The following is a 12,187-nucleotide window of genomic DNA, read 5'->3' as shown; positions in this document are numbered from 1 at the left end:
TATAAACCATAAAATGCAAATATGGAAGAAAGCTATGTTTACTTCAATCGATTTTTTCCCTTAAATTTTTCAGCAATAGAAAATCCAAACTAGTGCTGTATTTGAGAAGTATGTTATAATCTATTCTGTTACATGAGATATCCTTTTCATTTTGTAAATTTGTACTCACTTTCCTATCCAAATATATTTATCTCCTTAAAGAGGTAGTAATCGTAGAGTTCCCGTCTTGGCTCAGTGGTTAATGAATCCGACCAGGAAATCCTGCAGTTGTGGGTTCGATCCCTAGCCTTGCTCAGTGAGTTAAGGCTCTGGTGTTGCCGTGAGCCGTGGTGTAGGTTGCAGAAGCAGCTCGGATCCCGCGTTGCTGTGGCTCTGGCATAGGCCAGTGGCTACAGCTCCGATTCAACCCCTAGCCTGGGAACCTCCATATTCCATGGGAGAGGCCCAAGAAATGGCAAAAAGACAAGAAAAAAAAAAAAAAAAAGAGTTAGCAATCGCAAAGTTAGGGAACAGACCATAAAACTAAAGGGCTTCCAAGAGCATCCTCAGATTTGATAATTGGCTGGAAGGACTCAGAACTCACTGAAAGCTGTTATATTTACAGTTACAGTTTATTACGGGGAACGGAGAAGTTAAAATCAACCCAGGTAGGAGTTCCCGTCGTGGCGCAGTGGTTAACGAATCCGACTAGGAACCATGAGGTTGCGGGTTCGGTCCCTGCCCTTGCTCAGTGGGTTAACGATCCGGCATTGCCGTGAGCTGTGGTGTAGGTTGCAGACGCGGCTCGGATCCCGCGTTGCTGTGGCTCTGGCGTAGGCCGGTGGCTACAGCTCCGATTCGACCCCTAGCCTGGGAACCTCCATATGCCGCGGGAGCGGCCCAAGAAATAGCAACAACAACAACAACAAAAAGACAAAAAAAAAAAAAATCAACCCAGGTAAGAAATACATAGGAAAGCCTAAGAAAGTAATAAAAATGGAGCATTCATCTTCTAGGAAGCATGGACATTGTTACTTGCCCAGTATTATGTGATAACACACAGTACTGACAACCTGAGCCCTGGTGTCCTGTCTTTGCTGGGGCTCCATCACAGCAGCATGACCAACTGCCCACATGGCTGATTTCAGTTTTTAGTCCCTTAGAATTTGAGCTAATGCTGCTTGAATAAAAGTCTCATCCTAAATCACACTGTTAACTATCAGGCTTGGCCCAAGATCCCCAAGCAAACAGACACTTCTATTAGGCATGACACTCCAAGAGCTTACATATTACCTCTGAAAAGCCAAGGGTAAAAAGCCACACCTCTTTTGGGGCAAGTTTATATATATATATTTTTATATATAATGTTTTTATTTTTTCCACTATAGCTGGTTTACAGTGTTCTATCAATTTTCTACTGTACAGCAAGGTGACCCATTTACACATACATGTATATTCTTTTTTCTCACATTATCATGCTCCATCATAAGTGATTGGATATAGTTCCCAGTGCTATTGCTTATCCATTCCAAAGGCAATATTTTGCATCTATTAACTCCAAATTCCCAATCCATCCCACTCCCTTCCCCTCCCGCTTTGCAACCAAACTTTCATGTCCATAACTTTCTTTTCTGTGGAAAGAAAAGTCAAAAACCACATGATCATCTCAATAGATGCAGAAAATACATTTGACAAAGTACAACATCCATTCATGATCAAAACTCTTACCAAAGTGGGTATAGGGGGAACATAACGTAATAAAAGCCATTTATGACAAACCCTCAGCAAATGTAATACTCAGTGGAGAAAAGCTGACAGCCTTCCCACCAAAATCTGGAACAAGACAAGGATGCCTACTCTTACCACTCTCATTCAACATAGTATTGAAAGTCCTAGCCACAGCAATCAGACAAACAAAAGAAAAGGCATCCAAATAGGAAGAGAAGAGGGAAAACTGTCACTGTATGCAGATGACATGATACTATATATAGAAAACCCTAAGGACTCAACCCAAAAACTACTTGAACTGATCAATAAATTCAGCAAAGTAGCAGAATATAAGATTCACATGCAGAAATCAGGCACATTTCTGTATACTAACAATGAGACAGTAGAAAAGGAATACAAAAATACAATACCTTTTAAAATTGTACCCCAAAAAATCAAATGCCTGGGAATATGCCTGACCAAGGAAGAAAAACATTATATGCTGAGAGCCATAAAACATTAATCAAGAAAATTAAAGAAGACGTAAAGAAATGGAAAGATATTCCATGCTCCTGAGCGGGAAAAATTAATATTGGAAAAAATGGCCACACTACCCAAAGCAATCTACAGATTCAATGCAATCCCTGTCAAACTACCCATGACATCTTTCACAGAACTACAACAAACAATCCAAAAATTTATATGGAACCACAAGAGACCCAGAATTGCCAAAGCAATTCTGAGGAACAAAAACCGAGCAGGAGGCATAACTCTCCCAGCCTTCAGGCAATATTGAAAAGCCACAGTCATCAAGACAGTGTAGTACTGGTACCAAAACAGACAGAGAGACCAATGGAACAGAACAGAGAACCCAGAAATAAACCCAGACATCTTTGGTCAATTAATCTTTGAAAAAGGAGGCAAGAATATAAAATAGGAGGGAAAAAAACCAGTCTTTTCAGCAATTGGTACTGGGAAAACTGGACAGCTGCATATAAATCAATGAAATTAGAACGCATCCTCACATTATGCACAAAAATAAACTCGAAATTGCTGAAAGACTTAAACGTAAGACAAGACACCATCAAACTCCTAGAAGAAATCATAGACAAAACATTCTCTGACATCAGCCTTACAAATGTTTTCTCAGGTCAGTCTTCCAAAGCAACAGAAATAAAAGCAAAAATAAACCAGTGAGACCTAATCAAACTGACAAGATTTTGCCCAGCAAAGGAAACCAAAAAGAAAACAGAAAGACAACCTACAGAAAGGAAGAAAATCATTTCAAATGATGCAACAGACAAGTGCTTAATCTCTAAAATATACAAACAACTTACACAACTCAACAGCAAAAAAGCCAACAACCCAATTGAAAAATGGGCAAAAGACCTGAATAGACATTTCTCCAAGGAAGATATATAGATGGCCAATGGGCACATGAAAAAACACTCAACATCACTGATTATTAGAGAAACGCAAATCAAAAATCCTATGAGGTACCACCTCACACCAGTCAGAATGGCCATCATTAATAAGTTCACAAATCACAAATGCTGGAGAGAGTGGTGTGGAGAAAAGAGAACCCTCTTGCACTGTTGGTGGGAATGCAAGCTGGTACAACCACTACGGAAAATGGTATGGAGGTACCTTAGAAAACTATACATAGAACTACCACACGACCCCACTCTTGGGCATATATCCAGACAAAACTTTCCCTGAAAAATACACTTGCTCCCACATGTTCATTTCACCACTATTCACAACAGCCAAGACATGGAAACAACCTAAATGCCCATCGACAGAAGACTGGATTAAGAGGATGTGGTATATATACACAATGGAATACTACTCAGCCATAAAAAGAAGGAAATAATGCCATTTGCAGCAATGTGGATGGAACTAGAGACTCTCATACTAAGTGAAGTAAGTCAGAAAGAGAAGGACAAATACCTTATGATATCACTTACATCTGGAGTCTAATATATGGCACAAATGAACCTTTCCACAGAAAAGAAAGTCATGGACATGTTTATCTTCTTTACTACACTGCACCTTACATAGATTTTATTGTGTGCAGTCATGGCTCTAAACAGCTTCTATATTCTTCACCTTACTTAACTGCCACATTATGATACCATTAAAATTATAACTAAGTATGGGTTTCTGTAATGAATGTGCTTTTAATACTGGTAGACTTTAATTCATACTAGGGGAAAAAAGTCAGTTTATTTGATATCTGAAACCAACCCAGGGTGTTCCTGTCAAGGTGCATTGGGTTAAGAATCTGACTGCAGTGGCTCAGGTCACTGCAGAGGTGCAGGTTTGCTCTCCAGCCCAGGGCAGTGGGTTAAACGATCTGGTGTTGCAGCAGCTGCAGAGTACATCTCAGCTGTGGCTTGTATTCAATCCCTGGCCCAGGAACTTTCATATGCCATTTGTGCAGCTGTAAAAAAAGAAAGAATGAACGAAAGAAAGGGACCCAAGATTCACAGCTCAACTTATCCTAATCTCGCCAGTATAGAGTCTTCTTTTTCCATAGAGGTAGGTCTTCATTACTACATGTCATATTTTGCAAAATAATGCTCAGGATAGTCAACCTATGATGGAATACTTTTTATTTAATATCTGGATGAAAATCTGGCGTTTTGAAAAAGTATCAATATTCATTGGATAATTATATTCCTGTTTCATGAGATCACTATACTTTAAGAATACTTAGGAGTTCATTGTGCTTTCTCTGAGGCAGCAAAAAGAACTTCCAAAACCTGCTAAAAACCTGAAGATTGCTACTATTTAAATATTAGCTGTTGGTGTTTTTAAATTTTTGTTTCAGATCACCTCTGCAACAGCAAGAGTTATATGTGTACATGTAAAAAAGCAGTATCTAATCTTTCTTTTCTTGAAAGGCACAGAAACTCCCAACAATTTTATTTTTCAGTTGTCAGAATGCCCCCTGCTGGTCATTTTGTAATATGTCTATACAGATGTCCATTTTCCAAAATAACTAGTGTGAACATTTAAAATCTTAATAACAAAAATAAACGTTGGAAAGAAAGGCTGTATCTTAAAAATGAGAAATTCTGATGTAATATTTATAAAAATATTAATATTAAAAAAGTAAACATAAATTACTTTTCCAACGTTGAATAATTCTTTACAAAAGCATTGAAACATCTCTAATCTTGAAGAGAAAAACCACTTCCTTGATTGATACAAGCACTAACCAAAAAAAAAATAGAAAAAATATTTTATCTAAAAATTAATGCCAGAATTTTTATTGAGGATACAATATTTAAGATAAATAGCTAAAAAAATTCTCATTATGTTTAAAACAAATTTGATGTTATTTACCATTATTTATTTTAAAAGCTTGAAAGAAAACATTTTTGCTAAAAGATGCAACTGTACTAAAATTTAAAATAAATGCAACAAAGGAAGTAATTAAACATATTTTATTTCCATAAACAATAGCACATCATAATATAATAATGACCTTAAGAATGATAAATAGTAAACTTACATATACATTATTTTCTAAAAAATTTAAGGTATACTAAACCTATTAAAATATCTATGTGAAATTAAATGTATAAATTAATATTAAAATGTTTCTTAAAAACAGAAATATATCTTCTGAATACTTTCATGTAGTGTTTAGCTACAAAATTTTTCTTATTCTTTATTATGTTAATGAAATTCTAAACATTAAGTCAAATGCTGGATCTCAGGCTGAGTTTGAGAATATTAGCTGTTTTTTAGGATTTCCTGCCCTCCAGTGGTATCTGACTTAATATTTTCATTGCACTTTTCAACATCTCAAAAAAAAGACATATTTCCACATTTACATTTTGAAATTATATCACACTGTATGGCAATATCTAGTTTTTCTTCTATTACAGATTCACTCTCTGTTTGTACCCATGCATCACATCTTGTAAGCTGCAGAATGCAGTCATTATTGGCTGTGTTTTGCAAGATGCATGCTGAATTATACGGAGACTGTGGAGACTCATCTGTATTATTTTTCATTGAGAACTGGTGAAAATTCTCATTTTGTTTGTGAAATCTGGCATTGTTTTTAATAATTCTATCACACGGAAGTTTTCCCATGCTTCCCATGCTTTCTAAATAAACATTATTAGTTGTTTCTTTGATTTTGATGGATGTCCTATTTGAATCTTCAATTTGATGCAATATTTGATCTTCATCTTCAGAAGGCTAAAAGCAATTTAGTAAATTTGCTGTAAATGATGCTTAAATTTTTTAAAAAACAATCACCTCAAAGGAGACATTCTTAAAATTCACTTAGAAAATTTCAAGATATAGAAGAGACTTTGGCAGGTGGCAAATCAACTTAAATTTTTAATTTTTTTAAGTCAAGGAGGTTGTAGATTTTAAAATGACATGAACAATAATAACCCTTGAATCAAAAATGCAAAAGTGGGAGTTCCCATGGTGGCACAGTGGTTAATGAATCCGACTAGGAACCATGAGGTTGCAGGTTTGATCCCTGACCTTGCTCAGTGGGTTAAGGATCCGGTGTTGCCGTGAGCTGTGGTGTAGGTCGAAGACGCGACTCAGATCCTGAGTTGCTGTGGCTCTGGCTTGGGCAGCTCCAATTTGACCCCTAGCCTGGGAACCTCCATATGCCGTAGGAAGCGGCCCTAGAAAGCCAAAAAAAAAAAAAGAAAGAAAAAAATGCAAAAGTGCTAAAAAAAGAAAAGAGGACTTTTGTCTCTGATTAGTCTCCATAATCAAAGGTTATAACCTCCTCTACTTTTTCACATAGAGGAGATGATATATAACACATAGTATCCAATTACTTTAACAAAGTGAAGAAGCAGCATGACCTTAAAAGAAAAAGCTAACATGTGCAACTTGTCCTAATATTCATTCACTTACTTTTAAGTAAAAGAATAGCTATATTATCTGTTTCATTGGCTCAGTCTCAAAAAAAGATTAAGAAGAGTATCAGCTAACAGGAAATGAAACAGACAAAAGAAAAGTTAAAACAGCAAAAAATACCACAACTGTTACATAAAAAATCAAATTTTAAGTACTTTTAATTGATCTAGATTTTAACTTAATAGCTTGAATTTTTCAACTTCATGGAAAGTTTATATTTTAATTATTAAACTAACCAAAACTCTCTTAATAAAAATCTTACATAAAAGTTGATTATTCAAGCTAAAAATAAAAAGTAAAGTTAACACAAAAAACCTAAAATGATGGGAGTTCCCATCATGGTTCAGTGGTTAACGAATCCGACTAGGAACCATGAGGTTGCGGGTTCGATCCCTAGCCTTGCTCAGTGGGTTAAGGATCCAGCGTTGCTGTGAGCTGTGGTGTAGGTTGCAGACGCTGCTCGGATCCCAAGTGGCTGTGGCTCTGGCGTAGGTCAGTGGCTACAGCTCAGATTAGACCCCTAGCCTGGGAACCTCCATATGCCGCAGAAGCGGCCCCAGAAAAGGCAAAAAGACAAAAAACAAAACAAAACCTAAAATGATGTAACCTAAATGTCCATCAAAGGAATGGATAAAGAAGATGTGGTACAATATATACAAATATACAATGTAATATTACTCAGCCATGTAAAAACATGAAATAATGCCATTTTGAGCAACACACATGAACCTAGAGATTATCAAACTAAGTGAAGACACAGAAATAAAAATATCATATGTATCACTTATATGTAGAATTTTAAAAAATGATACAAATGAACTTATTTACAAAACAGAACAGACTCACAGACTTCAAAAACAAACTTTTGGGTTACCAAAAAGGAAATGTGTCGGGAGGGATAAATTGGGAGTTTGGAATTAACATATACACACTACTATATATAAAACAGATAATCAACAAGGACCTACAGTAAAGCACTGGGAACTCCACTTAATAGTCTGCAATAACCTATGTGGGAAAAGAATCTGAAAAAGAATGGATGTATGTGTATGTATGACTGAATCATTTTGCTGTATACCTGGAACTAACACAACATTGTAAATCAACTACACTTCAATATAAAATGAAAATTAAATTTAAAAAAAGATGCCCTCAAAAAGAGGTGGGGGGGGAAATATAACGTGAGATATAATAAGCACCAGCTGATTGGCATTAAAGTGGGAAAAGTAAGCCCAAGAAACAGCATTGAAACTGGCTGGGCACAAATTAGAGAAAACAAGATCAATACATATATTTATTCAAGAAATAAATATTCATTTAGCATTTGCAACGTGAATGAGGCAGACATGGTTGCTGCCCTCCTATAGCACACATTCTCACAAGTAGAAATGATGTTAATTGAATAATTACACACAAGCATATGTAAATATAAGTTGAGAAAACTATCAGGAGGAGCAAGTAGGAAGCACTTTTGAGAGCATACTGAGGGGACTAATTCAGATTGAAGAGCCAAAGGGGCTTTCAAAAGAGACATATTTAGACTGAGACTTAAAGGATAAATAACAGTAAGGTAGAGAAAACAGGATATATAATGTTCTGAAGCAAAAAAAAAAAAAAAAAAAAAAAGAGAGACCAATAAGCTAAGGAACGTGGAATGTCAGTATGTGCAAAGTATGGTGAGAAAGGGAGAATACCACAAGTTGGAAATGTAGCCAGAGGAAGAGGTCACAGGTGACCTGTAGCCACTGTAAGAAGTTTAGATTAGATTCTAAAGTAAAAACAGGAATCTATTGAATTGTTAAAGATAGAAATAATATTCAATTTAAGTTTTCAAAAGATCACGATGACTGCTAACTGTAGAAAAAGTGGGGTAAGACTGGAAGAAGAGAGATCTCTTAGGCAACAACCACAACAGTCTAAAAATAAGACGATGGTAACTTAGGCTAGGATACTAACACCAGAGGTTGAGAGAATTAGATAAATACTCAATTTATTTTGGAGGTAGAATTGATCGGATAACATGATGGAATGAATGTGGTTAAGGCAGGTGAGACAGCAAGAAATGAAAAACTGAAGTTTCTGGTGTGAGCAACTGAGTGGACCGCAAAGGTACCTACTAATCAGGGAACTATCAGAGAAACTGATCTGGGGAGATCAGGGAGTGTCAGTTTGGGCTACAAAAATGAAAGATTTTTATGAAATATTCAAGAAGATATCAATAAGAAATTGGAATCTAATTAAAGGTCTGGGCTAAATTCATGAAGTTAAGAATTATCATCAACCAAGTAGTAGTATATAAGGTCATTGGAGCATGTAACATCATCTAGAATTCCAAGTGTAGGTTAAGAAAAGGGTCTTGGTGCAAATCCTAAACATTACAACATTTATATACAAACAATGGTTGAAAAGAAGTGGGCAAAGGTATAAAGTAGCAGAGAGGTATGAAAGAAATTAAGATAATGCATATCACAAAAGCAAAAGAAGAGGAGTTCCTGTTGTGGTGCAGTGGTTAATGAATCTGACTAGGAACCATGAGGTTGCAGGTTCCATCCCTGGCCTTGCTCAGTGGGTTAAGGATCTGGCATTGTTGTGAGCTGTGCTATAGGTTGCAGACAAGGCTTGGATCCCTCGATGCTGTGGCTCTGGCGTAGGCCGGCGGCTATAGCTCCAATTAGACCCCTAGCCTGGGAATCTCCATATGCCATGGGAGCAGCCATAGAAAAGGCAAAAAGACAAACAAAAAAACAAAAAGCAAAAGAAGAAAATGTTTCAAGAAAAGAAAGTAACCATTTCTACTAACAGTATTAGGAATTCTTATAAAATAAAAACTGAAAAGTATCCAATGAATTTGGCACCATTAGAAGTCACTAGTGTCCTTCCTTAGTAAGAGTAATTGGGACAGCAAGCTAGAGACAAAGGCAGATGAAATGAAGATAGAGAATTAATGGAGAATTCCAGTTAAATGTGATTTGTGAGAAGCTCACTCAGAATACTATGTCATCCCAATTATTCAGACTACTGTTCCCACTCAGCATTAAACATGCCACTCTAATTATTCAGATTATAATCATATTTTATAGTTTTCCTTGTATAGGCCTTGAGACTTTCTTTTTGTTATGTATTCTTGGTTGTTTTAGGTTTTCAATTATTACTAATGGATTAGTTCTTTTAAAAAAACTTTTTGGAATTCCTGTTGTGGCTCAGGGGGTTAAGAACATGACATAGTGTTAGTGAGGATGCAGGTTAGATCCCTGGCCTACTCAGTGGGTTAAGGATATGGAACTGCAGCAAGCTGTGGCATAGGCATGCAGCTGCAGCTCTGATTTGACTCCTAATCTGGGAACTTCCACATGCCACAGGTACAGCCATTAAAAAAACAAAACAAAACAAAAAAAAAAACCCACAAAACCTTTTTAAAAGAAACACGACTTTATCATATACATATACACACACATTTTGATAAGAGCAGCTTCTGTAAATAACAATTCACCATCTTCATAAACATAAATGAATGATGCTTATTTACATTTTAATTTACTTTCTTCTTATATTTTTAATATTTTCAATTTTTGTTCACATTTATTTCCCCTATTTATCTCAATTAATTTTTCAGAATGAGATATAAGCTATGAAAATAACAATTCTAAATTAGCACAGCATATATTTTTATTATAATTGGTTTACACTGCTCTCTGTACAGTATATATTAATAAGCACAAAAAAAGAAAATGCTTAACTTACCATCTCTGAACTAGAACTGAAACAACTATCTGTTGGCATTGGAGAGTAACTGGTAGTTTGACTACTCTGTGAAGAATCAAGATCTGAAAATAAAACATTTAATTTGTGAAGAATGGTATTTATTTATATATAAATATATATATAAATATATAAATATATATATAGGCAGAAGACAGCAGCCAGTAAAATAAGTTTAGCTAACATACTATAGACCATTTTAAAGTGTGCCAAAGCCAAAACTAGTTAAATTTTTGGATACTTGGCGGCTTGCATGTCTGATGGTTTTACAGGTTTAGTCTACACATAAAGGATGTACATCTATAAGTAAAATAGAGGAAGTAATATAAGAGAAGAAAGGAGAACAGAGAAAGTTGAGTTGACTTTTATCCAGTACATTAACTACTTTTTATGAACAAATAAACTTCAAAAATTTGCTAAATTTAAAGTGTCAACTTGAGGGAAGGAGGAATAAGCCAAGTTTATGAGGTACCAAATATTTGCTAATCTAGTAAATGAATCTTCATCACACAATCAAAACTGTATTTAACTTATAATATGATTTCATAAGTGAAGAATTTTAAAACATTTAAGCATTCAAAATAATACTATTATATAATCTATTGACATTTGATACTGTCTATGATACTGCTAAATTTAATTTTTAAAAAACTATTTTAAAAATCAATTCAAAGTATCCAAAAGATTATTCTTTCATTATCTGCTAATTATGTTCTCTTAGGATTATAAGTAAAGTTTAAAAATGGGCTTGAGAAGCAGGCCACGACTCCCTAGAATGCATAATACTATAGATCAACAACAGCTTCAACCATTCCTCTCCTTGTTTGTAAAAAGGATTTGCTATACAAGAAAAAAAAAATAAGCAAAAGATAATGGATATCAAATCACATGTCCTCCTAAATACAACAGACCATGAGTACTACGTATTCATGCCTCAGCTCAGAATCAGGCCCTCTGTAACAAAATCTAACTAAGTATCAGCTGGGAGGTAGAGAGAACTTAGGTGAACTCAGTTACCCTTGGTTCATCACTCTACAAGGAATTTACACTCTCACGAAGCAGGTTCTCATCAACAGCAGAAAGCAGAGTCCAGAAAAGTGACCAGGAGGATTTTACTAATAATATGACCTAAGGGCATTCTTCCACAATAAGGTTCATTCAGGTCAGAGGTACAAGTAAATCCATAGTTATCAGTTGAGAAGACAAATGTCTGTTAGAATGAATTCTTACCTCTAACAGTGTAAGAAAGAACATGTAGATTAAAATGTAAATTCAATACTTATTGAGTAATTTCCTTATAAAAGTCACTGTAATAGTTTTGAGGAAAACATGGCCACAGTGCTCAAACTGTTCAAAATCTTGAGATGGAGAAACAGACACTTTTTTTTTTTAATGGTCACAAAATTATATGCAACAATAGAAGTCATAGAAGGTACAAAAGCAATAAAGATCTAACTGTGATTAGCTCTAGAGAAAGAGACTTGGTGAAGAGTAATAGAGAAAACACAAATATAAAGAACAGGTTTTGGAAGATGAATAAACTTTCCTGAAAGACAATATGAAAAAGAGCATATGGAATAGAGGAAAATAACACGTAAGAGCACACTTTGATATTAAATGAATTTTAGACTGTCTACAAAGGCACATAATTGTAGAGGTATTAAAAAGGGGTGAAACTGTATGAAAGTAAATCAATTAGGGAATTAACTCAGTAAAAGTTATGAAGTGATGAAGATCTGCACTAAAGCAGTGACACTAGTGAGTTCCCATTGTGGCGCAGTGGTTAATCAATCTGGCTAGGAACCATGAGGTTATGGGTTCGGTCCCTGGCCTTACT

General features: G+C 35.4%; 1 protein-coding gene across 1 annotated transcript in view; it reads right to left on the bottom strand.

Annotated features, from left to right (window-relative positions):
- Positions 10,224-12,187, bottom strand: part of C5H12orf40 (chromosome 5 C12orf40 homolog) — an 80,369-nt gene continuing 78,405 nt past the window's right edge. The window contains exon 12 of the mRNA XM_021092532.1: positions 10,224-10,415. Within this exon, the coding sequence (XP_020948191.1) occupies positions 10,324-10,415 (92 nt within the window). The 3' untranslated portion in view covers positions 10,224-10,323. The remainder of the gene's footprint in view (positions 10,416-12,187) is intronic.

The sequence above is a fragment of the Sus scrofa genome, chromosome 5 (genome assembly GCF_000003025.6).
Source record: "Sus scrofa isolate TJ Tabasco breed Duroc chromosome 5, Sscrofa11.1, whole genome shotgun sequence".
Classification (NCBI taxonomy): domain Eukaryota; kingdom Metazoa; phylum Chordata; class Mammalia; order Artiodactyla; family Suidae; genus Sus; species Sus scrofa.
This window is presented reverse-complemented; position numbering and strand designations above follow the sequence as displayed.